General features: G+C 57.3%; 1 protein-coding gene across 1 annotated transcript; it reads left to right on the forward strand.

Moving 5' to 3' along the window:
• The first annotated feature begins 23,584 nt into the window (after nt 1–23,584).
• LINGO1 (leucine rich repeat and Ig domain containing 1) lies at nt 23,585–25,482 on the forward strand. The gene has a single exon (XM_057723998.1). The coding sequence runs from the start codon at nt 23,594–23,596 to the stop codon at nt 25,436–25,438; it is 1,845 nt and encodes a 614-aa protein (XP_057579981.1). The 5' UTR covers nt 23,585–23,593; the 3' UTR covers nt 25,439–25,482.
• The last annotated feature ends 776 nt before the right edge of the window (nt 25,483–26,258 follow it).

A 26,258-nucleotide genomic window follows, 5' to 3' on the forward strand; every position in this document is an offset into this window, starting at 1 on the left:
ATCTGCTGGTTGACTCCTACTCACCCTTTGGATTTCAGCTCAGCCATCACCACCTCCTGGTTATCTCTCCCGCCTTCCCAGTGCCTGCTCTGCGTGTGCACAACCCCCCATGCTTCCCTCACTTCAGCCTAGATCACACTGTGCTGAGTCTTGTGCACCAGACCATGGGCTCTTTGGGGCACAGAGAAAGCTGTAGCGAATGTTTGTTGAGGGAATGAATGGGAGGATGGATGGGTGAACGCTTCCACCTGCTTCGCCATTGATGAACCCACTGAAGCACCTGCCCCTCCTCCTCCTCCAGGAAACCTGTCCTGATTGCTCCAGCCACACACATCTCTCTCTCTTCCCAACTCCTCCACACCTTCCTGGCTGTTGCAACAAAGCCTGGACCCCCCATCTATGCCCCTGGGACCAAACAGAGGGCAGGTCAGGGTGGAGGGAGGGCACATCCTGACAATCTCAGCTCTGCTGTGTGACCTGGGGAAGTTGCTCATCCTCCCTGATTTTGTTTCCTTATTGGTTACATGGGGATAATAACAGTTCCTACTTTACTGGATTGTGGTTGAGGCTTACATGAGACAATTTAGAAAAGCACCTAATACAGGGCCCAGCATGTTATAGGTGCTCAAGCAATATTCCTTTACCTTAACTATTGTCTGGCTCTCTGTGAACTGTCAATGCAAAATTGAACTGAATTGTGTTGAATTGAACCCTCTTATTCACACCTTCTCTTGTCCACACCTCCTTGATTTTAGCCTCCCCGACTATGTAGCTGGCCCCAGGCTTGGCTTGTGGGGGCCTCTGCAAATATTCCAGATAGATTAATCAAGACTTTCCAAGCATCTCAACCACGTCTCGGAAAGGGGAAGGGGGGGCGAGTCTCTCCCAGGCTACAGAAGGATAGACCGAGGCCAGGGAGGTAACGTGACCTCCCCAAGTTAGTGACAAAGTGAGAACCAAGCCCTGGCCTCCCACTGGACTCCAGGAAAATCTCTCTGGAGACCCCGTGCCTCAGTTTCCCCCTCTGTAAGAAGAGAGAATAATAGAATGGACCCCACGGAGTTGCTGAAAGGATGAAATGAGTGACTTAGAACCACTGTGCATGCTCATGGTAAACACTCTGGAGTGTGGGGTTCAGGATAAGTCCAACTCTGCCACCTTTCCTTCCTCTCTCCCCAGAGGTAACACTCCCATGGAATTGGAATTGGTCATTCTCACGCATGTTTTTATGCTTCTCTTATATATGTAGATATCCATACATAATTTATAGGGTTTGAGGCTTATTTTTAAACTTTATATAAATGGTACCATCTTTGGTGTTTTCCTCGACACTGTGTTTGTGAGAACACCCACACTGACACGTGTGGCTCCAGCTTGTCCATTTTCATTGCTGTGTAGTATTCCACCACGTGGTTATACCACATTCTGTTCATGCCTTCTCCCCATGATGGGCATTTCCAATCTTTCACTAATACAAACACTACCCCTGGGATCATTCCTGTGCTTGTCTCCCATGGACGTGTTTCTCTGGGGTGTATGCCCAGCAGGGAATTGTTGGGTCGTAGAGTGTGCATCTCCTCACCTTTACCAGATAACCACCTAGTTGCTGTGTCCTTCCTCACACTGACCAGCAGCAGGCACTTTTCCTGCATTATCTCCCCGACTATGTAGCTGGCCCCAGGCTTGGCTCATGCCCATTTTACAGATGAAACATGTATTAGTTATCTACTGCTGCACAACAAATCATCCCCAAACACAGTCACTTAAAACAAATATTTATCATCTCACAGTTTCTGTAGGTCAGGAATCCAGGTGAGGCTTAATTAGGTGCCTCTGGCTCAAGGTATCTCAGAAGGATACAATCAAATTGTCTACCAGAGCATCAGTCATCTCAAGGCTGGACTTGGGAAGCGTCTGCTTTCGAGCTTGCTTGTGTGGCTATTGGCAGGTCTCAGGCCCTCATGGAGTGTTGGTTTGAGACATCAGTTCTTTTCCATTCAGGCTTCTTAACAGGACAGCTAATAACGTGGCAGCTGGCCTCTGTCATAGTGAGTAAGCAAGTGATGGAGAGAGAGTGCCCAAGATGGAAGCCACAGTCTTTTTGCAACCTAATCTCAGAAGTGATATCCCATCACTTCTGCCATATTCTTTTCACTACAAGTGGGTCAATTAGTCCAGCCCACAATCAAGGGGAGGAGATTACACAAGGGGAGGAAATACCAGAAGGCAGGGACCACTGGTGGCCATCTTAGGGGCTTCCGATCACAGGGCAGCTGAGGCTCAGAGAGGTGAAGTGGCTTGCCCAGGGTCACACAGTGTTTAGAGACAGAGCCAGGACTGGAACTCAAGACTGCTTGGCTCTGGGGCTAGACATCTTCCGAGCTGCCGTGCTGCCTTTGGCTTAAGTTAATAACAGGTTCCGACTTAAGTTAATAAACAAGTCTCCTGCACAACAGAACTCAAGACAAGTACTTAATAAATGGATTTGCTAATAGTGCTGTCTGTTTACACACATTAGCTCAAGTTCCCCCTGACATGATCCGTGGGGACAGCCGAGCCCAGGCTCTCGGGAGAAGTCGCTCTGCCAAGCATGGAGCCTAGATTCCCAAAGAGCCAGGGAGTGTCCCTTTATACAAACTACTTTTTATATTTGCTTTTTTATTTTTGCTCTCAATTTAATCATTTGGCTATTGTGTGTGTGTGTGTGCGCGCGTGCGTGTGCTCGCACGCATGTGCACTTGTGTGCATGTTTAATGGCATGTTCTTAAGGAGAGCTAACTTCAAGGTCAGGAACATCAGTTATTCCCCTGGAGGGACTTCAGGGTGGGCAGGGCAGACGAGCCCCTTCACTGACTGGCCCCAGACAAATTTCCTGCTTCTTGGCCGTTATGGATGCAGCAAGCAGGCGCCAAGCTCAGCAGGCTGAGTAGCGACCAGCCCCAGGACCTCACCTCTCCGCAGGCTTCTGCCTTGGGTCCTCCAGGAGCCTTTTGGCCTCCCCCAATTCTCAGTGCAATTCCAAGTAGTGGAGGCTTCTGCCTACCTTGTTTCTAGATAAGCGAACATCACTGATGCTGGAACATTTCCAATGGAGGCGTGTGTGATCGAGGCCCCCGAGATGAGGGGAAGTGAGAGGTGGGGATTCAAGAGTATCCCTGCCCCCCATGCCCAGGCCCCCTTCTTCCAGGGGAATCCATTGGTCCTTCCTGATTAATGGATTTCAGCTGAGTTTAATTTGCATGCATCAGACTCTCTGGAATCTGGGCTTCGGGCTCTCTAAGGAAACTGGAGGAGACACGAGATCAATCCCTGCCTTCAGGGTGTTCCTGATTCTTAGAGAATGAAGAACTTGGTCCAGGCTTCTCCTGATGGGAATGCTGAAAGGGACTTTAGGGTCTACCCTAAGGTCTTTACAGAGGAGGGGCTGCAGGGTCAGGAGGCAGAAAGCAACCATAATAGTAAGTATAATACCCATAAAGATACCTACATTTATCAAGCACCTGGTGTGTGCCAGGCCCAGCATCAAGTACTGGATATAATTCGGTCCTCCACACCCACAGATTCCACATCCAGAGGGCCAACTTTAAGGCACTTGAGCATCTGTGGATTTTGGTATCTATGAGGGGTCTTGGAGGGATGACTGCACATTGTCATGAGATCCTCACACCAGCCCCATGAAATAGTTTCTACTGATCCCATCTTACAGAGGAGGAAACTGAGGCTTAGAGAGGTGCCCAAGGACACAAAGGCCAGCTCAGAGCAGGAGACTGAAGTGCTCAGAGCAGGCTTCTGGAGGGAGGGGCCACATAGTGCCCTGCATGGGAAGCGGAGAGGGTGAAAGGATTCAAGGAAGTGGGTCTAGTGTCTTAAGAAAGCTGTTAATGATAAATAAGACATGCCTGCAGTGAGGGCTACCATGGAAGAGGATGCCCCAAGGAAGTGAGGGTGGGCTTTTCTCACCCCTGCCCTTAGAGTCTTGGCCTCAGCCTGTACCCATGGTAGGTGTCCCTCCATGTCAGCCAGCACATCTCCACATCCAGCTGGGCCAGCCACTGAGCAAGTAAGTCCCCTTCAGCTGAGCCCCAGTGCCCCTCCCCGTGCTAGCTGCCCCATGCAGGACGTGGCAGACCAAGAGCTAGGGTGCACCTAGGCGAGTGATCTTGAGTAAGTCCTTTCCCTTTTATGTACCTCAGCCAGACCCTCTGCAACATGCCTAGGTGGGACCCTGGAGTCCCTGAGTCCCTTTTGGCTCTTAGGGAAGGGCTTAAGAGGGAGCAGGAAGGCCTTCACCCTGGCCACAGCTCCAGGCCTACCTCTTGGAGGGACTTTCCTGCCAGCCCCCTCCGATGTCCCCCCATCCCTCGCCCCCTCCACAGCTGCACCAGCACAAGGCTCTGACCTATGGATTTTCTGCCACTTCCTGATCCACTTCACTCCAGCCTGAATCTTTAGGACTTCATTATACCAGCAGCCTCAGCAACCCCAGTGGAGGGCTGTGAGAGCCATGCAGGGCTTCTTCAGTGGCTCCCAGAAGCTATAGGGCCCCCAGCTTCTGGGCTTCAGCCTTCTAGGGACACAGGGTCTTTCAAGGAGCCCCCTCTTGTGGCTTCATCCCACTCTCCCCATAGATCCCTGGGCTTAGAGACCCCCCCCAACGCCAACTCCTTATTATGTAACTGGGTAAACTTTCACCCAGGGAGGGACAGTGACTCCCCCAAGGTGACACAGCAAATTAATGAGTGCTCAGAATCACATTTATGCCATAAAGTGGGACATGGGGTCCACCTGCCCCACAGAGACCTCCAGCTGGATGCCAGCTCCAGCTCACTTCCCCAACCCTGCTCCATGCTCAGTGCCACTTGCCCAGCACCCACCTGCCTACCCGGCTCCTGGTCCCCGTTTTTCTTGCTAATTAGAGGTCTCAGCAATGACTCCACTGTCCCAGCCATTTTAGAGCTGTCATTAATTTCAAGTGCCTTCAGAAATCATCATCATTGTAAAATCCCAAGAGCTGCTGGAGGCAAGCAGGCAGGACCAGCACAAAGCAGGCATGCAGGCAGACCTGCATGTGCCACCCGTTCCTTCCTGTGCCACGGGGGACTAAGTCCTGCCCCCTCTGCCTCCCAGAGTGGGGGAGAGCAGGGCTTGTGCGCTGATACCGGACACACACAGAGCTTCAAAGCCCAGCTCTATCTCTTACGCAGAGTAAACGTGGGCAAGTCACCAGCCCTCCCAGAGCCTCAGTTATTTTGTCTGTACAATGGGGATAGCACTCGCAATCTTGAAGTGAGATGAAGTATGTGAAGTATAGCTCAGATCCTGGCTTGCGGTAGCAGCTGAATAAATGTTGGAGGGTCCTGCCCCTCCTCCAAAGTCCCCTGACAAACCTGTTCCCAGCTTTTCTGCTTTGCTGTGAGCCCACAGGCTGCAGTGGGCTGACTCCTTCCAGCCATCAATTCCTGCTGTCCTGGGACTTGCTGAGTTTTCACCCTGAAGCTGAGAACTGCTGTGTGCCCATCGTGAGACATGCTGTCTCAGGCCTGCTCTTGGGAGCACCTAGTCTGAGGACAGAGAGGGAGGAGACTGGGCCCTTGCCTCTAAGGGCATTTCAGCCTGAGGAGGAGAGACAGGAATAGGAGCAAATGGTCTCTGTTTGGTCTTGAAGCACAGGAGGGACCCAGGGAGAGGGCATGCCGGGCAGCTGGACCAGTAAGGGTAAAGGCTTGGAGGTGTGGGTGAAGATTCTTCAGCTGAAGCTCCAGGGTATGATTCCTGGGTTGTGCCAATGAAATCTGGGACTGGCCGAGCTGATGTTCCGCATTCTTCATGGCCCTGGGATCCCTGAGAGGGCTGTGCTGCGGACTGCCCCACCAGACAGGAGCGGAAAGATACCTGTCCCCGGTGACACCCTCCCCCTTTTATGGGGTCTCTGGTGACAAGGCCAGGGGCCTGCACTCTCCCAGGCCCAGGCTGGACCCTCAAGAAGCCCTTTTCTCCGAATTCTTCCCCACAAGGCCCTCCCTTTCCCATTACTTCCATCGGTGAAATAAGACAGGGGATGCTGGGAGGGGTCATTTCCTTTAGAGAAACGTAAGAGGAAGTGGCTTGGGTACTGGTTACATGGAGAACTAAGACTCTGGGGCAGTTCCTCCCAGACACACACAGCTCTGGTCACCCCTGCTGCCTCCAAGGCGCAGAGGCACAACTGTGGGCCCCCAACTTCCTGCGCCAGCATCTGGGCGCTGGGAGTGGGAGCGGTGGGCTCTCTCCCATTTCTCCGTCGAGATCACTGAGGCAGGGAGCAGGTGAGTCGGGGGCGGAGACATGCCGTGGCCGAGCCGCGTCTGCGTCAGTCGCCGCACCAGGAATAGCCCCCGCCCCCGCCCCCGCCCCGCAGCGGGTCTGCGCGCCCGCCGGGTGCCTGGCGGAGCCTTTACGCAGCAGCCAGAGAGCGTCTATTCCTGTCGGGCTGGTGGGAGGAGGCGGCGCGGGAGGGCGGGAGCTCACGGGTAACTCGCAAGCAGCCGAGGTGGGGGAGCTGGGCAGCCTGGGATGGGGGTCCAGGTGGCACCGAGCTGAGCGGCCGGGTAACCGGCTGCGCTGGGCCACTGAAGGGAGAGGGACTCCTGTGTCGCCTTCTCTCTTCCCCTCGCACCTAAGTCCCTCTGCCAAGCCTGCCCCCTGCTGGTTTACTCGGCCCTGGAAGGCGATTCAAATCCCCTTTCCAGGCTTTCCTAGCTGTTGGACCACAGGGAAATCACAGAACGTCTCTGAGCCTGGCGTTCCTTCTCTCTGTCACGGGCAAACAGCAGCGCCTCCTCCCAGGGTTGTTGGAAGGTGAATGTAGAGTGCACAGCACAGCACCCTCACTTGCTGGGGGGGAGGGGGAGGGGGGCTCCAGCCTAGGATGAGGATGCGTGTAGGAGACAGGAGATGGTTCTCCAGGCAGGACTGTTCAAAGCTGTGGCGTGGCCGTGAGACCGGGAAGTACCCAAACTCTGCTTAGCTAGAACAGGTCTGTGCAACTCTTTGGGCTCTGTGTGAGGCCGAACAGTGGAGAAGCAAGATGGTGCTGGGGGTGGGGGGGAGACTGGTGGCCCCACCACGCTAGCCAGGTAACTGCAGTGAATGTCAGACAGGCTCCCTGGGGGGCAGGACACTGGGAGCAGGATTCACCGTTTCTGCCCCAGAGACTGAGAGGCTTTGGGACAGTCTCCTCCCCCACGTCCGTGCCCCCACCCTTAGCTTCCTGTTCTGCCTGCGGGGACCCCCTACCCCTAATGTGCTCGTGTGATGCACTCCCAGCAGTGGAGAAGGGGTGAGCGTGGGGGGTGGTGTCTGCATTGATGGTTATTCTAATCAGACTAGTTTAGTGGTAAAGGGCATCTGGCTTCAAGGAGATGGAAGGGGTGTACGGCGGAAGGAGTGGGCTACAAGGGTTGTAGCCCACTCTGCAGGCTTTGCCAAGACACCTCCACCAGCCCATTCTCTGTATCTGCCGGTCAAGGAGGATCTGGATCTCTCCTCAGGAGAGGTGCCATTCCTTGGGCTTATCTGAGTATGTGCCTCAACTCAGAATCCCCTGCACCTTCGGGGAGCGGGGTAGGGGACAGTCAAGCCCAGCCTGAGGCTCTCCGTTGCCCTCTGCTGGTCTCTAGGCGCAGTGCCTGCAGCCAGAGCTGGCCAGAGCAGCCTGCTGCCCTCTGCTGGACAGGAAGCCGGGCTGGGCGGGGACCCAGGCTGCAAAAGAGGGCGCGAGACCGCGCTCGGGGTAGAGCCGCGGGGCTGGCGCGCCTTCTTCCGCGTCCCCTGGAGCTTCCCTCTCAGTCGGCCTCGCTGTCAGGCCGCCAGGATGTGGGCCCTCCAGGGATTCGCAGACAATTCCGAGAAGAGGGGACAAGGCGCAGGACCGAGGCTCCAAGCCTGACCCTTCCCACGCCGTCCTCCAAACAACCCTGGTCGGGGGGGAGCCTTGCCGGTTCACGTGCGCGTGTCGCTCCACATGGCAGTGTGCAATGCCCCCGGTTAACACGTGTGATCACACTCACGCGCTCACATGTACAGGCGAGTGGCCACACGCGAGGGTGCCCCCCGCCCCAGGGAGGACCGCAGACCGGACTCTCCAGGGCTCGGAGGGGCGCGGCCGGGTGCGGGGCCGGAGCACTGGGGGCGCCGGCCGCCGCGCAAGGCTGGCACGCCCCTAGCCCGCGCGCCCTTGCCCGCTGCGCTGCCCCATCCGTGCAGGGCGGTGGTTGGGGCGCCCCTCGCTCTCCGCCCCCTTCGCTGAAGGGAGCCGAGTCCCCCACCCTACCTCCCCCCGCCCTCGGGCGTGCGGCCGCGCCTTCGCCTCCCCCGCCCGGCTCGCTCGCTCGCTCGCTCGCTCGGTCCCTCCTCCCTCCCGGGCTCGCTCCTCGCGCTCCCTCCCCGCACCGCGGCAGAGCGCGGAGCCCGGGCGGGAGCCGGCGCGGGAGCCGGAGCGGGCGGCCGGCGACAGCGCAGGCGGCGGCGGCGGGTCCCGGTCCCGGCCCCGGAGCGCGCGGCATCCCCACCCGCGCCGCTCCGGCTCCTCTCCCGACGCGGGGCTCCGAGCAGCATGCGCGGCCGCTGCCCGTCGGCCTCAGCCCTGGCCCTGGCCCCGCTGCGGAGCGCGCCCGGCCTCGACCCCGGCCCCAGCGGCAGAGGCGGCGGCGGCGGCGGCGGCTCCAGGCCGGCCCGGGGCGCAGAACCCGGCTCGGAGACCCCGCGGCGCTGGTCCTGAGCGCACCTGCCCCTCCGCCCGCCGGGGCCGCGGCCTCCCGCCTCCCCACGCCCCGGCCCTTGCCCCGGCCCCGGCCCCGGCCCCGGCTTGGCCCCCGCCCGCGGGGGGCAGACAGACGGACGGCTAGCCCTGCGAGGGCGCGCGGACTGCCAGGCGGAGGTGCCGGACAAGGAGGAGGAGACGGAGGAGGGGGCTGGGCAGGGGCTGGGGCCCGGCGGGGGAGACATGCGATTGGCGACCGAGCGGAGCGGACGGACAGCGCGCCCGAAATGCAGGTGAGCCCGGCGGCCGCGGCCCAGCCCCGAGTGGGCAGCCCCGCGGCGAGCGCCCCTGGGGGCCGCCGTCGGCCAGGGCTGTGCCCATCTGGGGGCTGTGGGGCACCCCAGCGTCACCCAGACCTGCTTTGGGGGTCACAGGTCTGATCGCCCCCTCCTCCCCAAGCCTCAGCAATGAAGATTCCTTCTTTCCCGCTCCTCCCTCCCCAACAAATTCCAGGTTGTCTAGCCGGGACCGCGGAGCTGGGGAGCGGGTCCCAGTCCTGCTCGTCCTGTGTCCCACCTCCCGTTCTGAGCATTGGTCACCCTGGAAGGTAAGCCCCCTGCTCAGCACTGGGTGGCTGCCTCTCTCCAGAGACCCCAGACACCCGCAGGCAGCCCCTAGCCTGCACCAGGCACCCCCAAGCCGGCGGATGCAGGTCAGGGACCAGGTTTCTTCACAGACACCCGGCTGGGTGCCACCTGGCTCCCCGAACAAGGAGTAGCCCCTTTCCAGCTCCTGCCCAGTGAGGGGGAGGAAAGGGGAAATGGGGGCTAGGAGAGTGGAGGAGAGGGAGTTGGGGTTGGGGAGAACCCAGAAGCCATTGAGGGGCCTCCCCCTTTGTCTTCAGCCCTGGCTTCTCACTTCCCCCTGCCCCACTTTTCATCCTGAAGCAGAGCTGGTGGGAGATAGGAGCCAGCTGAGAAGAAGGGGTCTCCTTCTCGGCCCCCCACCTCTGCAGGGTGGGCTGTGGGCTTCCTGCTCCCCCAGGCACCAGCAGGTGGATCCCGCTTTGAGGAGGGGTGGGGCGGGGCCCAGTGGGCAGTGCCCTCCAGTCTCTTGCCGGGGTCCCAGCCCAGCTCCATCCAGCCCTGGTTGTGCCGGCATCTCCTCTTTGTTCTCAGAGGTCCTGGGGTCAGGGTGGGGGAGTTGGGGCACCTGGGGAGGATGGCAGCAGCTCTGCCCTGGTTGGGTGGGAATGCAGGAAGCCTTGAGGTGGGGGCAGTACCATCTGAGTAAGCCCCTTCCCTGCCAGCCCAGCCCTCCCTCAGTCCTCTCCTGCTCGGCTTGGGCAGCCAAAGGGTGCGCAGCCCAGCCTGGCCCGCGCGGCTCCAGCTCAGCTGTGCTGGTCTTATTCCAGTGGCTCCAGCACTGGTGCCTCCCCTGCCCAGGGAGTAGTGAGCCGGGACATCCAGGCGGCAGAGAGCCTGGGGCTTCCCCTTTCCAGCGAGGAGTGCTGTGAGGGAAGGGAGGGTCAGCTGCTTCCAGACCCTTTGTCCTTGTGCGGGCCAGGAGGGGCTCCGAGTCCTCACGCCTCTGGGAAGATGCCAACACCTGGTCTGCTGGGACAGCTTGCCTGCCCTTCCTGGTTCCTCCCCATGGCCGGAGGCAGGGGAGAGGGAGCTAAGTGGCAGAAGGGAGAGGCCAGGAACTCCTCGGAACCCAGATAGGGGCTCCTGGCAGCACCCAGCTGCCCCTCCTGGGGGGAGGCTTAACAAAGGCGAGGGCAGGCCCCCTGTGGTATTCTTGTTGTCTCTGCCCCCTCTCCGACTCCCTGCCAATTTATGTGTGAGTGGGCCTTGAGCAGGGCTTGGTCAAGGCTGCAGTGCTCCCCTGTGCCTGGAGTTAGAGTAGGTCCTGAATCCAAGGGGCCAGGTTTGGGGGATGGGTGGGTGCTCAAGGCCAAGGTATCACGGCCTGTGGGCTGAAGGCATTGGAGAGACCACTCTAACCCTTGCAGTGATCTTCTTTGATCCTAGGGATCAGTTCCTCCATCCCCTGCCTCTGAGCACCCATTTTTCCTATACTAGATATTTGCTAAAACGCAGAATTCCCGGGGAATATCAAAAAGAAAAAAAAGAAAAGTCTTGGGAGGGTGGGTCATTGTTCAGCCTAAAGCCAGACAGGATCCCTGGTACCAGTGATGGCTCATCTGGTACAGCTTTCCGGGTGCCACCAAAGCAAACGGTGAGAGGATCACGATTGGGTCTGGAGGGTGGGGGAAGTGCATTCCTGCCGAGAGATGAAGCAGTGCAGTGATTTGCACAGGGTCCCACGGAAGCAGGAGGCAGTGTGTCAGGTGGAGGGTTGAGGAGGTGGGTCCTGTGGGACTAGGGAAGGGCCAGGGAGGGGAGGCTGTAGGTGGTGGTGGTTTCAGAGTCAGAGCCTCGGTTGTGCTGGCTGGGGTCTCTTGGTCTAGCTGTAAGAAGACCTACCCAGGAGGTCTTCTCTTCTCCTGGCCCCTCCTCTGGGAAGCCTCCCTGACTGCTCCACGTCACTGACCCTCCTCCTCCAGGCACCTATGGTGCCTGGTTTGCACCTAAGATTGTACCAGCCAATTCGTTCATGCACGTATTCTACACATCCTGGCTGAGCTGCCTGCTCTGCTCTGGGCTAGGCCCTCCCATGGCCCCCATGGATTGCCTTGAACACCCGGGGCAATCCTGTCCCCATCCCCTGGGCTCGCCTGCCTGGCCTCTGGGATAGGGAAGATGCTGGGAGGCACCAGGGAGCAGCTGGTTCTGGTGGCAAAAACTGCCTGCAGGGAACATAGTGTCTTCAGCCTGTAATGGATGGACAGAGGTAGGTGGTGTCATCGATGCCCCAGGCAGGGGTTGGGGAGAGCCGAGGCAGGGTATTGAGTAGCACACACGGGTACTCAGAGAAGGATAGGATTTGTCCCTGGGGGCTGTGGCCGTCAGGGGTCCCCCGGGAAGAGAGAGAGACTAGGTATCTCTTGAGGGAGTACGACTTGGCAGAAACACAGAAAACAGGATTCCAGAATCAGGGCCCTTTTCTTTTTGTAGAAAGAGTGTGGGAAGGCAAGTTCATTTCCAAATGCATTTGAGGCATGCTGACCTTTGTTTATATGTTGAAGAAATTAATGATGAATTAATATCCTTGGGCTCTCTGGACCCAGTAGGGCTGTTCTGAAAACAGTCCCCTCCTCATGTGAGTTCAGTTCCTTCAGTGTCATTTTATAGTGAGATTGCCGAATGTGGCCCCTGGAGCCAGATGCCTGGGTTCAAATCTCAGCTTTACCACTGCCTAGCTCTGTGACTTTGGGCCAGTTACTTGATCTTTTGGACCACAGCCTCCTTATCCATACAGTGAGGATAACAGAGGGCCATTCTGAAGACTAAGTGTGTTCATGTATGCAAAGCACTTAGAACAGTGCCTGGTACACAGTAAACTCTCCAGAACTGCTAGCTACTCATAGTTTAGATCAGTGATGTGCTCTCAGTCTTAGCCTTGTAGGTGGTGCAGAGATTTGATTTCATAGCTGAGGAAAACAGAGCCAGAGAGGTGGAATGGCTTGCCCAAAGCCCCCAGCTTACAAGCGTGGGGCTCAGTCTAGAATGCCTTCTTCCTGACCTCTGGTCTGGGACTCTTGCTCACTGGTCCAGGCATGACCTGTTAATTAATTACTGTATTTAGTATTACTACTAGTAGTAATAATATAACGAACACCGTGACCCTACTCCCCAACCTGAAAACTAGCACTTTAATAACAATGTACATCTTCCCATGTGTTTCTTCTCACCCTCTCCCTTGGCAACCACTACCCTAAATTATCTATTTAGCATTCCCTTGCCTTTTAAAAATCATATTTTAATATAGAGAAATTATTCAGTGTTAGTTATTCTTGAATTTTGCAAAAGGAACATGAAACTGTGTGCAGTCCTCGGGAATCTGCCTTTTTTCTTTCATGTCATATGCCTAAGCTTCATCTATGTTGTTGCAAATAATGATAGATGTAATTCATCCATTTTCACTGATGTATAATATTGTGCTGTTTGAACATAAACAGTGTATTTATTCTTCTTCTATTAATGGGCATGTGGGTTGTTTCCCTTTTGGCTCTTACAATATCCCTTCCTCTGAGACAACATGCAGAGCATCTCTGGGGCACACAGCTGGGAGCGGAATTGCTGGACTGTAGGTCATGTTCATATTCAACTTTACTGGGAAATGTGCCACAGTGTTTCCCAAATTTGTTGGACCATTTATGCTTCCCCCAGGAGGAGATGAGTATCCCCATTATCCTGCACCCTCACCCACACTCGGTGTGCTCAGACATCCTGACTTGTACTGATTGAATGAATGTAAAGTGATCTTATATTATTGCCTTGATTTGCATTTCTGAAACTCACAGTTTCTGGTGTGTGAAATGAGGGTTGAGATAGGCAACAACCAGTGTGTAATGGATACTCACTGAGCAGTCATCCCCTTTGCACCTTAGTTTCCCCAGGTGTTGAGATGCTGTCTGTATAACCTGAGCTCGGGGATGGGCAAGAGTCAGGGAGTTCTCCCCAATGAAATGGGAATAAAGGAGGTGCAAAGAGAGCTTAAGTCCCTGCACATTTAGAGCCAAAGGCATCCTAGTGGCTCTGTGTTCACCCACAGGATGGGCAGGGGTGGTCCTAGGTTGGGAGGTAGAGGGAGACTTTGCTCCATTGTTTCATTATTTTAATAATGCACCTGGCGCCTGGTGTGGGGCTTGGCCTTGGTGAGTGCTCAATAAGGGTTTGGTGACCTGGGGAGTGAACAATGACGAACACATGTATGTTTGTTCCTCCTTCATTGCCACCTCCTGGGGGAGTCCTCCCTGACTGCCCTTGCCCGCTGAGCGGGTGAGGGATGGCTGAGCACGGTGGCTCTGGGGCATTCGCAAGGCCCCCTCATGAGGCCCTCAAGTCCCTGCCTATCCTCAGGGGCTGAGAAGCCCAGTGCTGGCAAGCTAATTTGGAGCGGTTCCCTCTGCCAGCCTGGTGCACCAACAGTTGAGTCCCGCTTTCCCTGCCCGGGCCTGGGCCCCTGGAGCTGGTTAGAGACAAGCGACGGGGCTGGCGGAATAATTATGCCTATTTCATGTGACACCCAAATTGATTGCCGCCAAGGTGACATTACCAGGGCATTGTTCCTCGTCTCCAACCTCTTATTACATGTTATTAGGGTGTGTGGTGTGTGTGTTTTTTTCTATTTTTTCCCATTTCAGGGAATTAATCTCTCTTCGCCACCTCCTCTGCTTCCCTCTGCAGAGAACCTGCTCGTGGCTCCAGGAGAGGGTAGGGGCCTGGCCAGCATGCTTCCTCTGTCTGGCCCAACACAGGGCTGCAAATGCAGTTGGGGGGCTGGCCACGTCAACTTCCTTTGCTAGGGTGCAAGAGAGGGGTATCTCAGAGATAAGAGGGGCTGCTGCGGTGTGGACCCAGCAGAGGAGTCTTCTTATAGTGTCCCTGATCCACGGTCTCTACTTGCATACCTCTCGTGGCAGCCTGCGCGCTCGTTATCTACCAAGGCACCTCTTCCATCCTGAGCCATCTGACCTTCCATTTGATTCCTCGTACTGAGCGGAATGGGCCTCCTCTGTGACTCCATGCATGTGTCTTGGCTCCTCCCCGTGGGCCTGTGCTGCACCCTTTGCACCCACTGCCTTGGGACACACCTTAGAGATCTGCAGAGATGCCAGGGCCCTCCCAAATTCGGGCTTCTCGTGAATGCACAGCCAGGTGATGGCATCAGTTGTGCCGGAGCAGAACATACCACCTCTATGTGTCTGACCAGAGGGATTTATCAATAACCTCCTGATACTGAGTGTAGTGTAGGTACCAGGTTGAAAAACTGAGCTTTGGCAAGAGGTTGGCCAAGATTCAGTTGAGCAGAGAGGGCTTAGAATAGTCAGTGCCAAGAGAAGGGCAAGTATTTTTATTTATAGGTTGCCTGTCCATGTTATAAATAATACACTGGACCTTGGTGTGTGATGTATTGGGGGTTTGTTTTTAAAGTCCTTTTCCTTTTCTGAGGCAGAAATAACGCAAACCTTCACCTGTCTCTGACCTGGCCGCGCCATGAATGGAGAGGCCATATTACCCTTGTGTGATGTTCAGGAGAGAAGGTGGCTGCCATCGGGAGGCTGGGCTTCTTCCTAGGCCCTAACCCTGAGATGCTGTGGGACCTTGGAGAAGTCACTGATGCTCTTGAGCCTCAGTTTCCTCACCTGAGTGGTAGTCTCTAGGGTTATCGTGCCTCTGGAGTTAGACAAGCTCAGCGATCTTTGGCAGGTGAATTAATGGCGTGGAGCCTCAGTTTCCTCATCAGTATAGTGGGGCTATTGGTACTTCCCTCACAGGGTGTGTGCTGAGGGTTGGTGGGGTCATTCTGCAAAGCATTTATTTTATGTGCTCTATAAAAATGTCTCTTCCCTCCCTTCTCCTTTAATTCTCTGCCCCCAGCCCTGTGAGAACAGGATAAAATCTGCCATTCTCTTTTCTAAATGGCAGGAGTTGAGGGCCCCGAGACATAAAGCCACTTGCCCACGATCATGCAGCTCAGAAGCCCTTGAACTTGAACCAGAGAGAGGCAGTGCATAAGAGTGATCAGGACCACCTGTGGTCTAACTGCCTCAGGCCTGATTCTAGCTCTGCCACGTACCGCTGTGTGATTTGGGCTAAGTTGCATCACCTCTCTGTGCCCCAGTTATCTAGTCTTTAAAACGAGGATAATAATACCAGCCTAATAGGCTTGTTGTGAAGATTAAGCAAGTTCGCGTCTGAGTTCATATCATGCTAGCTTTGTGACCTTGAGCGAGTTACAGAACCTCTTTGCGACCTTGAGCAAATTATAGAACATACTTGTGCTTCTGTCTTTTCTATCTGCACAATGGGAACAATAACAGGACCTACCTCAACAGGTCGTGGTGAGATTAAATTAATTTTTGTATGTGAAATACTTAGAATCATACCTGGTACACCAAAAGCCTTCTCTTAGGGCTTTTCCAATCATCAGTGTCATAGCTATTAGGTCTCTGGCCTTCAAATCCCACACTAGATCCACCACTCCCCTCAGCTCCCCATCTCCACCCTCCCCGCTCTCCTAAACCCAAGGCTTGTGACCGTCCCACAGGTGGGGACTGGCTGGTTTTCAGGCCTCCAAAGCCTGAAGTGGGCCAGCCTGAGCTTTCCTGACATAGAGGAGCCTGAGGGCTGGAGCAGCTGGGAGAGGGCCCTGAGTGCCCCAGAAAGAGGGGAGCTGAGGGGAGATGCAGCAGGCATGTCTGCTAGGCACCTCTCCAGGGGCCCCTGGCCTGGACGGAGGGTGGGACCAGAGTCCTTCGGGGGCGTCTTCCTGTCCCTGAGGGCCTGGGTTGGCATCTCAGACCTGGAGAGAGATGGGAAGAGAGCTATGGGGATGCAGGACCTGCACTTTCCTTGAGCCCCAACAGGTCACCACATGGGTGCTTACGTACCCCTCCTCCATTCTGGGACAGCACCAATCCAGCTAGGAGTGCTGTCCACTCAGGCAAGCCCACAGCAGACAACAAAGAGGCTTGCCAGAACCAGGGGCTCCCTCCTGCCTCCCCCAGACTCACTCCTAGCCTCCCAGCTGGGCTCTCACCTCAGAATAGCCCTGTGGAAGGGCAGGCAGGGCCCAGAGAGGGGCAGATCACCCAAGATCACACCGCAGGGCCAGAGCCCAGGCTTGCGACCTGTGATCCCAGTGCCCTCTGCCCACCCAGAAGTGACTTTCTCTAGGCCCTGTCCCACCCTTGCTCCTCCCCACCGAGCCAGCAGCTCTTGGAGGGCAAAGCCTATATATAGAAGCCTTTAAACACTAAGATGCTTCGACAATTAAAATTCATAATTTATCGCACAAATGGCCTGGGCTTGTGAGCTGGCCGGAAGGCTGGCAGCTCCTGAGATCAGCTGCGCTCGGTGGGGTGGGCAGGGGCGGCCCTCCCTTAGGCGCAGGGGCACGGGTGCTTGCCCAGGGCCACGCAGGGCCAGCTGCCCTAGCAAACAGGTGGGCAGCCACAGCGTGCCCAGTCGGCACCCTGCAGCCCGGCCATGGCTGAGCGGCCAGGTGAGCGCCTTTGGGAGAGGACTGAGTTTCCAAGTGCACCTAAGAGATGGCGCTAATGGCAGTGGCCAGTGGGGTGGGGGTGTGGGGGGGGGCACTCCGTGGCTGTGGCAGGAGGAGGGACAGCAGGCACACAGCCACACAGGCCACACGCAGGTGCCTGCACACACACACACACACACACACACACACACACACCCGGGGGCCCAGCAACTCGGAAAATAAAGTATTATACACGACAAAGGGCCTGACCTCAGTTTTCTTTCAGGCTGATTTTTCTCTCCCTGTAGGGGTGGCTGAAGGAGGAGGAGAAGGGAGAGGGAAGGGCAGGCAAAGGCGGGCAGACCAGCCCAGGAGGAGACGGACCGACGGACGCTGCCCAGCTGCCCGCCCGTCCGCAGGCCACAGTCAGTCTGGATTTCTCCCGCCAGAGCTCAGCCTGGTGCTCACCCCTCCTCCCAGGGTTTCCTGTGCCCCCACCGCCCCTCCCCGTGTGCCAGGGGGCAGCCCCTGCCCTCCCCCCGGGCTCTCAGCACAGCCCTGCTGGATTAGACGGGCCTGGGAAGACCACGTTTCCCCCATTAGCAGCTCACACCTTAAGCCATTATCAGCCATTCACACCTCAGCAGGGATTAGCCTAGGAAAGCCAGAATGGAGGGCCTTTAAAAGGAGTCCAGGGACCCGGGTCAGGATTTGGGGTAGGAGAGAAGCAATTAGGCGCCCCTGGATGCTCTCAAATGTTCCAGGACATCAGTCACCTCTACCCTGCACACCTTTGCCGGCGCCGTTCTCTTGGCTGAAAATGCCGCTCCTCCCGCCCCCGACTTGGCCAGTGGAAATGTATCTGTAGGTCAGCCTGAGCCCACGTGACACCCCCTCCTCCTCCTTGAGGCCCATATGAAGAGCTTGGACCAGGAGTCCAGAGCGGTTGTGGGGAGCTGTCCCAGCAGCTGTGTATGGGGGTTCTCTGCCCCTTGAAGCTGGGCCTGGTGGTGCTGAGCTACAGCAGCCCCAGCCCTGCGCTGGGGGCTGTCAATCTGGGGGACACAGAAGGGGAGACAGCAGAAGCTCCAGCAGAGGGAGGAAGGGAAAGAGGTAAACACACCAGTTGTGCTTGGTGGAGAGCCACCCAGGATCCAGAGGGACCCCTAAGAAGTGATCCGTTCTTCCTGGGATTTGCACAGAGCAGTCTGGGGTAAAAGACCCTACAGCTGGATTCTGAAGGCTGAGTGGGACATCTCCAGGCATGGGGCAGAGGGTCGACCATTGCTGCGGGAGAAAGGCCCCAGGGTGGAGCCGCCAGCGGGGGCTGCCTAGAGAGACCTCACTCCACCCCCACTGTACACCGCTTTTAGCCGTGTGGCCACGTCTGCCTCTGAACAGGTACACGGACCACGAACGTGCTTTATCGTTTCATGAAATGGATCCAGCTGCTCTGCACCCTGGAGCTGAAGGCAAAGAAAGGACTTCAGACAGGCAGGGACTTGGGGACAGGGCAGGTCATGAAGAATCTAGACCCTGCCTTGCCTCCAGTCTTTGGTGACGCAGCAGAAGTCCCTTCACCTTTCCGCGTAACTGACCCACCTCAAGGGCCGGTGGTGGGACGAGTAGAGCTGGGCGGGGCCCGAGGCCGACTCTCTGTGGCCCTCAGCCCCCCACCCCAGGTCTGCCATCCCTCTGCCCCTCTTGCTGCAGACCCAGCCTTAGGAATGTAGGGTGTCAGGACAAGAGGAGATCATGTATAACAGTCTCATTTCCCTGTGAGGAAGCAGTCTGTCACAGTCGCCTCAGGTCACACAGCCAGGCTGAGGACCAGGGGACCACGGGCCCCAGGGATGGCAGCGGGCACCTCCATGCCAGGGATCTCACGCCGGTGTGTGCTGGGCGTCCCTGCGGTCCCCGAGGAACACGGAGTGGGAACACCGTGAAATACTGATACTGCAAACCAAAAACAACTGAGCCTTCCATCCTGTGCTGCAGCCGACCCCAAATTAGGTGAGAGCCTAGCATTCTAGACAGTGAAAGCAGGCAAAGGAGAATGGTACAGTGGGAAAACAGCGAAAACATTCAGTGTGTCCAACATGCCATTTTCTGACAGTTGGGGAAAGGCTTTTTTCAGATTTAGGGGGCAGTGTACCTACACGCAGCTGCCTAAGGACTAGTGCCTTCCCTCAGCCCTGGAGGCCTTACCCTGGCACTGCCGTGGCACACCCGCCCTCCCTCTGGCTCTGGACTGGCCTGTGTGTCTGGAAGAAGTCCTGCTCCCCTCGTGGTAGCTCTTGGGGCAGGGAGCCTGACCAGCAGGAACAGAGCGCTGCTGCTTTCTAGCTTTGTAGCCTAGGCAGAAAGGCAAATGAATTTCCTTTTGGAAACCTCAGCTTTTCTCATCTGTAAAATGGGTAAGAAATATCTCTTTGAACACTGGGTGAGGGTTTCTAAGACACTGTGTATAAAGCCTAAAACCTGGCCTGTAGCTGGTGGTCTGCAGATGCTAGTCCGACCCTTCCCGAAGTGCAGGAGTCTGACCAGCTCTTATGGGCCAGGCTGGGTGTGTGGTAGAGGCACGCCCTCGCCCCCAGGGGCCTCCAGATGCTGCCTTAGGAGATAGAAAGACCCCTGACCTCCCTTAGGGGTTCTCCAAGTCCACCTATGGGTGATCCCACGCCCCTTCAGTCTCCACCAGTTGCCCTCTCCAACCCTGAGCCCAGGAGGACAGCCCCAATGTGAGGCCCCAACTGGGAAGGCCAACCTCAGATCCTTCCAGTCCCGGTAAAACTGTAGTTTGGGGCCTGAGACCCTACTCCACTTCATTCCCTAAGCAGGTCTGAGGAGGTTGGAGAAGATCCAGTTTCTGTGTGGGTTCCCTCAGGGACCCTAGAATCAGCCCCGCCCCTGCACAGCCAGGGTGGTGGGGAGGGGGCGGAAGAAGGGCAGAGAGGGCAGGCATCCTTGAGGGCACACAGTGGAGTGGCTGGTGTGGGCATCACGTGAGCCAGGCCGTATCTGCCCCGAGACGTGAGTGAGGGTGTGATGGTGGCAGGGGGGCCCTGCAGCACCTCTCTGGCTCGGCTGCCCCCACCTCTCAGGGACTGGGAGGACGTGGGCTGCTCTCAGCTCTGTACACTGGCCTGGGCACGGCTCTCCTCTGCCTGCCTACCTGGCAGCCTTAGATGTTCCTTTATATTTATTAGTGCAATTTTTAAACTCTTGCCCTTGTGGGAAGCCCTTCAGGGGGCAAGGATCCAAAATAAAACACGGATTAAAATGCATAAAACACTTCTCCTTGGCCATCGCAGGAGTACCCAGCAGGATGAATGGTGCCAGGAGGGCGGGAGCACTCAGCAGTTTCGGTGACCCCCTCAGACACGACCCTGCCAGCATCCCTAGATGACAGGGACCCCACGGGGGTGTCAGACCTGGAGACCAGGCCCAGGGTGCTGTGCCAGCTTGGGAAGCCATTGTAGCCCCTCTGGGCCTCAATTTCCCCATCTTTCAGGACAGTCACACATAAACAGCAGTTCAGAGGATGGGCCCTTGTGGAGCTATCCTAGTCCTGTGGAGTATGGCCCCTTGCTCTGGGGGTCTAACTGCCAGGGCTGCCACACTGGGCCATGCCGGCCAGCTTTTGTATCAACGTATTTGAATCCCCCAGGTCTGTCTTCGCTCAGTGGGCCTGCTCCAGGGTCAGCTTTATCAGAGTGACTTCAGCCCCTGCAAAAACTGTCTCAATCACACACACTTTCTTTCCAAGAACATTCAGTGGAGTCTGTTCTGTGCCACATCTTGGTCTGAGACTGCAGACACACCATCTGCCCTCAGGCACTTCACTGTCTAGCAGGTGAGACAAATGCACCCATGGGAGTTTGACCCAGGATTAAACATACAGCACAGGAGAGGCACCAAATGCTGAGGCTTTGGAGCATATTTCCCTTTTTGCTTAGGCTGCTAGGAAGCTCTCACCTGTAATCATTTTACAGGATTTTGTGACATTCTTTCTTGACTGGCATGCCTTCTTTAGCTTTATCTTCTTATCATCTTGTAACATAATTTTTCTGGCCATTGGCTCAAATCATTTTTAACATGAGATGTGCTATACATCCATCACATAATGTCGTTACAGATAAATCTAAGGTGCTTCAGAGTTATGGGCAAGAGATGGTTTCTGACTGAGTAGATCAAGGATGGCTTCTTGGAGGAGGTGGCCTTTGGAGCGGATGATCCCAAAGGCTGCTGGGGCAGTGAGGCTGGTAAAGATCTCCCAAAGGAGTTGGCTTAGAAGCAGGAATATTCAGGACAAGGCTGGGATACCTGGGTGGCTTCTCTGGGGGGAATGGTGGGAGAGGAGGTAGATGGGTAGGTTCAGACAAGGGGGTGGAGTCTTCGAATGCCAGGTTCTTGTCTGTGTGAGGGTCTTACGGACATCTCAAGGTAGCCTGTGCTCTCACTACCCCTGCTGTCAGTCCTTAGCACCCTCTCTACAGCCCCCACCCCATCCACCAGCTCAGCCCTGGGCTGGGTGCTAAAAGTTCTATTTACTCTCCCAGTCCCCAGGCTCACACCCACGCCAGCCCCAGCTGCTGTCCCAATTACCTATTGATCGCCTGTCAAGATGTTTGCTTTTCTCGTGGGTCACTGGAGCGTGTGTGACTGTGGAAAATGGCCTGATGGGGGTGGAATGGGGGAGGCCAAACCACAGAAAACTCTGGAGAGAGGATGAGAGGGGCCGGGGTGGGGGCGGGGGGGCGGAGTGGTGGTGGACAAAGCCCTCGGGAATAACAAAAGCTTGCAGGTTCCATAACATGTCAGTGACACCAGGAGCCCCCTCTGGTTAATCAGTCACGTAGTCGATCAACAACCAGGGAGTGCCTGTCAGTCCTGGGAGACCGCTGGAGCACTGTCATCAAAGTCTGACAGACCAGAGCCCTGGGCCCAAACCCACGTCCTCAACTGGCTGGATGTCGTTGGGCAGCCACAAGCTCTCCGATCCCCGGTTGCTTTAAGGGTTGAAGTGTGGATGATAAGACCCGAAGCTTTGGAAGTGGAGGCTGCGCAGGTGTGGGGAGGAGCTTGGTGGGGTGGGAGAAGGGCCTGAGCTGGGGCAGAGATATGGGACCTCCCAGCCTGGGCATCCACTTCCTGCAGGGAGGCCCCCTTCAGTCCATGAATGTGGGCTCTGCGGATGGCAGCAGAGCCCCAAGGGTGCCAGGCTGGGTGGGATGCATCTTCACCCCCATTAGCAGTAGAAGGGCTTCAGCTCGGTCCTCAGAGACCATCTGGTCCAACCTCTGGAGTCTGAAGGAGTCCAGACTAGTCTTCCCAGCCCCCTAAGTACCCTGCTGGGCCAGTTTCCCACAGGGTGGCACAGATAGAGGAGGGAAGCGCAGTCTAGGCAGAAGCGGGAGCCAGGGGCCTCTGAACACAGGCCAGGAGTAATGGCGGGCGAGGAGGAGGGGTGACAAGCTCCCGCACACCCCTTACTCACGCCACCTGCAGCGTGTACTCAGGCTGGGCCCGTATCCCGGCACCATCTTCCTTGTCCTCACCACCCAAGTCCTGCACGTTCCTCAGCTGTACCAAGGCCTCATGTCCCCGATGACACAACGTGGACTGGCACCTCCAGAGCTGCCTATGCTGTCTTGGGCTGTGGTGGTCTGATTGCTCCCCCATCAGACCAGCAGCTGCAAAGAATCCTAGTGCTAGGAGAGTGATTGGCAGCTGGAAAGACAGACGGATGAAGCCTGGGGCAGGGGTGGGGGGTGGTCTTTGAAGGAGAGGACACTTCCAACGGGGGATTGGTAAAAGCTCAGAGCAGTAGACACTAAATTAGGCCTTGAAGATGGGATTTCAACATGCGGGGGAAGGGACATTCCAGAAGGAAAGAATAGCAGGAGCCTGAGCTCAGGAGCCTGGCTGGGTCACGGTGGGGACCCAAAGGAAGGGGAGAGTTGGAAGGATTCCACAGGGAGGCATTGGGGTTGGGTCCTGGCTTTCTGGAAGGGGGTGCCCTCCACTGATCCAGAAACCTGACTGCGGAGCAGATTCAGGAGCACTGGCAGGAGCTGCTGGGTATGCTGCTGGCTCAGGATTCTGGGCTTTGGGCTCAGCACAGTGTTGATGGGGAGGGGGCCATGGTGCCTGTGCCTGGGGACGCTCAGGCTGAAGGCTGAGAGGGTGGGTCCCAGCAGCCTCAGAAGCCCTTGCCCAGCAGGCTGGAGCCCAAATGTGCTCCTCTGCTGGCTGTTCCTAGAGGCCTCAGCCTTTGAGCCCCTCAGGGGAAGCTGAGGCTCAGGGCACCAGGTGGGATGCGGGGTGCATGCCTGGGGCTGTACTGTCTATAAAATGTAAAACGGAAAGGAGGTGGATGCAGCCTAGGGTGCCAATACCAGGCTTATCTGAAGTGACCCCACCCCTTCCACGAACCCCCTGGATCCCAGGGATGCTGGAGGGTGCTTTAGGCGGGCTCTGGGCAGGGTAAGGGGCACGGAGGAAGCAGCATGGGATGGCAGGAGGCCCTCTGGCCCGGGCATCAGGACCTCACTGTGGGGTCCCAGGCAGGTGTCATATGCCACTCTGGACCCCTGCCTCTCTCTGTGTCAGGGACATCCTGACAGGACAGGAGGGCAAAGGGCACAGAGGGCTCTGGGCGGGGGTCCAGCAAACACTGCCCGCTAACCGCCCCCTCTGTCCTGTGCTTGCTCCTGGTCGCAGGTGAGCGAGAGGATGCTGGCGGGGGGCGCGAGGAGCATGCCCAGCCCCCTCCTGGCCTGCTGGCAGCCCATCCTCCTGCTGGTGCTGGGCTCGGTGCTGTCAGGCTCGGCCACAGGCTGCCCGCCCCGCTGCGAGTGCTCCGCCCAGGACCGCGCCGTGCTCTGTCACCGCAAGCGCTTTGTGGCGGTACCCGAGGGCATCCCCACGGAGACCCGCCTGCTGGACCTGGGCAAGAATCGCATCAAAACGCTCAACCAGGACGAGTTTGCCAGCTTCCCACACCTGGAGGAGCTGGAGCTCAATGAGAACATCGTGAGCGCCGTGGAGCCCGGCGCCTTCAACAACCTCTTCAACCTCCGGACGCTGGGGCTCCGCAGCAACCGTCTGAAACTCATCCCCCTGGGCGTCTTCACCGGCCTCAGTAACCTGACCAAGCTGGACATCAGCGAGAACAAGATCGTCATCCTGCTGGACTACATGTTCCAGGACCTGTACAACCTCAAGTCGCTGGAGGTCGGCGACAACGACCTCGTCTACATCTCCCACCGAGCCTTCAGCGGCCTCAACAGCCTGGAGCAGCTGACGCTGGAGAAATGCAACCTGACCTCCATCCCCACCGAGGCGCTGTCCCACCTGCACGGTCTCATCGTCCTGCGGCTCCGGCACCTCAACATCAACGCCATCCGGGACTATTCCTTCAAGAGGTTGTACCGGCTCAAGGTCTTGGAGATCTCTCACTGGCCCTACTTGGACACCATGACTCCCAACTGTCTCTACGGCCTCAACCTGACGTCCCTGTCCATCACACACTGCAACCTGACCGCTGTGCCCTACCTGGCCGTGCGCCACCTGGTCTATCTCCGCTTCCTCAACCTCTCCTACAACCCCATCAGCACCATTGAGGGCTCCATGTTGCATGAGCTGCTAAGGCTGCAGGAGATCCAGCTGGTGGGTGGGCAGCTGGCCGTGGTGGAGCCCTACGCCTTCCGGGGCCTCAACCACCTGCGCGTGCTCAACGTCTCCGGCAACCAGCTGACCACGCTGGAGGAGTCGGCCTTCCACTCGGTGGGCAACCTGGAGACGCTCATCCTGGACTCCAACCCGCTGGCCTGCGACTGCCGGCTCTTGTGGGTGTTCCGGCGCCGCTGGCGGCTCAACTTCAACCGGCAGCAGCCCACGTGCGCCACACCCGAGTTCGTCCAGGGCAAGGAGTTCAAGGACTTCCCTGACGTTCTCCTGCCCAACTACTTCACCTGCCGCCGCGCCCGCATCCGGGACCGCAAGGCCCAGCAGGTGTTTGTGGACGAGGGCCACACGGTGCAGTTCGTGTGCCGGGCAGATGGCGACCCGCCGCCCGCCATCCTCTGGCTCTCGCCCCGCAAGCACCTGGTCTCGGCCAAGAGCAACGGGCGGCTCACGGTCTTCCCCGACGGCACGCTGGAGGTGCGCTACGCCCAGGTACAGGACAACGGGACGTACCTGTGCATCGCGGCCAACGCGGGTGGCAACGACTCCATGCCCGCCCACCTGCATGTGCGCAGCTACTCGCCCGACTGGCCCCATCAGCCCAACAAGACCTTCGCCTTCATCTCCAACCAGCCGGGCGAGGGAGAGGCCAACAGCACCCGCGCCACCGTGCCTTTCCCCTTCGACATCAAGACCCTCATCATCGCCACCACCATGGGCTTCATCTCTTTCCTGGGCGTCGTCCTCTTCTGCCTGGTGCTGCTGTTTCTCTGGAGCCGGGGCAAGGGCAACACGAAGCACAACATCGAGATTGAGTATGTGCCCCGCAAGTCGGACGCAGGCATCAGCTCCGCCGACGCACCTCGCAAGTTCAATATGAAGATGATATGAGGACGGGGCGGGGGGCAGGGACCCCCGGGTGTGCCGGGCAGGGGAAGGGGCCTGGCCGCCGTCCGCTCACTCTCCAGTCCTTCCCACCTCCTCCCGGCCCCTCCACACACACTCCTTTGCCCCACCCCCCACCCTGTTCCCTGCGGTCCCCGCCGGCCCTCACCGCCTGCCCTCTTTCTACCAGGACCTCAGAAGTCCAGGCCTGGGGGCCCCACCTGCACAGGGGCACACGTTGACAGGCTGGAGTCGGAAGCTGACGCGGCACAGTCGATAATTCAATAAAAAAGTTACGAACTTCCTCTGTAACTTGGGTTTCAATAATTATGGATTTTTATGAAAACTTGAAATAATAAAAAGAGAAAAAAAAAACTATTTCCTATAGCTAGTCAGAATGCAAACTTTTGACCTCCTGATTGCTCCAGGGCCTTCTTCCAACTCAGTTTCTTGGTTTTCTCTTCCTCCTCCTCCTCCTCTTCCTCCTCTCTCTTCTCTTCCCCTGTGGGGAGGGATCACTCAGGAAAACGGGGAAGGAGGTTCCAGCCCCACTCTCCTGCCCACCCGGCCAGGGCAGTTGCCAGGAGCAGGTTGGGTGGTGGGTCTGGGCCCAGCTCTGGGCAGGCTGTTTGCAGAGAGCGGGTGGAGGGAACAGCGCTGCCCAGTGGGGGTGAGGGCCTGTTTGCTGAGCTGCCAGGGGTGGGGCCTGGCTCGGGTGTGGCTGAGACTCTGGACAGGGGCTGGGGTCCTCCTGGAGGACAGCACGGTCAGTGGAGAGAGCCAGGGGCCGAGGCCTAACTCTGGTCCCAGCTTTGCTGCTGACTTG

The sequence above is a fragment of the Hippopotamus amphibius genome, chromosome 2 (assembly GCF_030028045.1).
Source record: "Hippopotamus amphibius kiboko isolate mHipAmp2 chromosome 2, mHipAmp2.hap2, whole genome shotgun sequence".
In the NCBI taxonomy this organism is placed as follows: Eukaryota; Metazoa; Chordata; class Mammalia; order Artiodactyla; family Hippopotamidae; genus Hippopotamus; species Hippopotamus amphibius.

Excerpts from the sequence above, each read along its gene's own strand:
- LINGO1 (XM_057723998.1), top strand. The coding sequence starts at position 23,594 with ATGCTGGCGGGGGGCGCGAGGAGCATGCCCAGCCCCCTCCTGGCCTGC.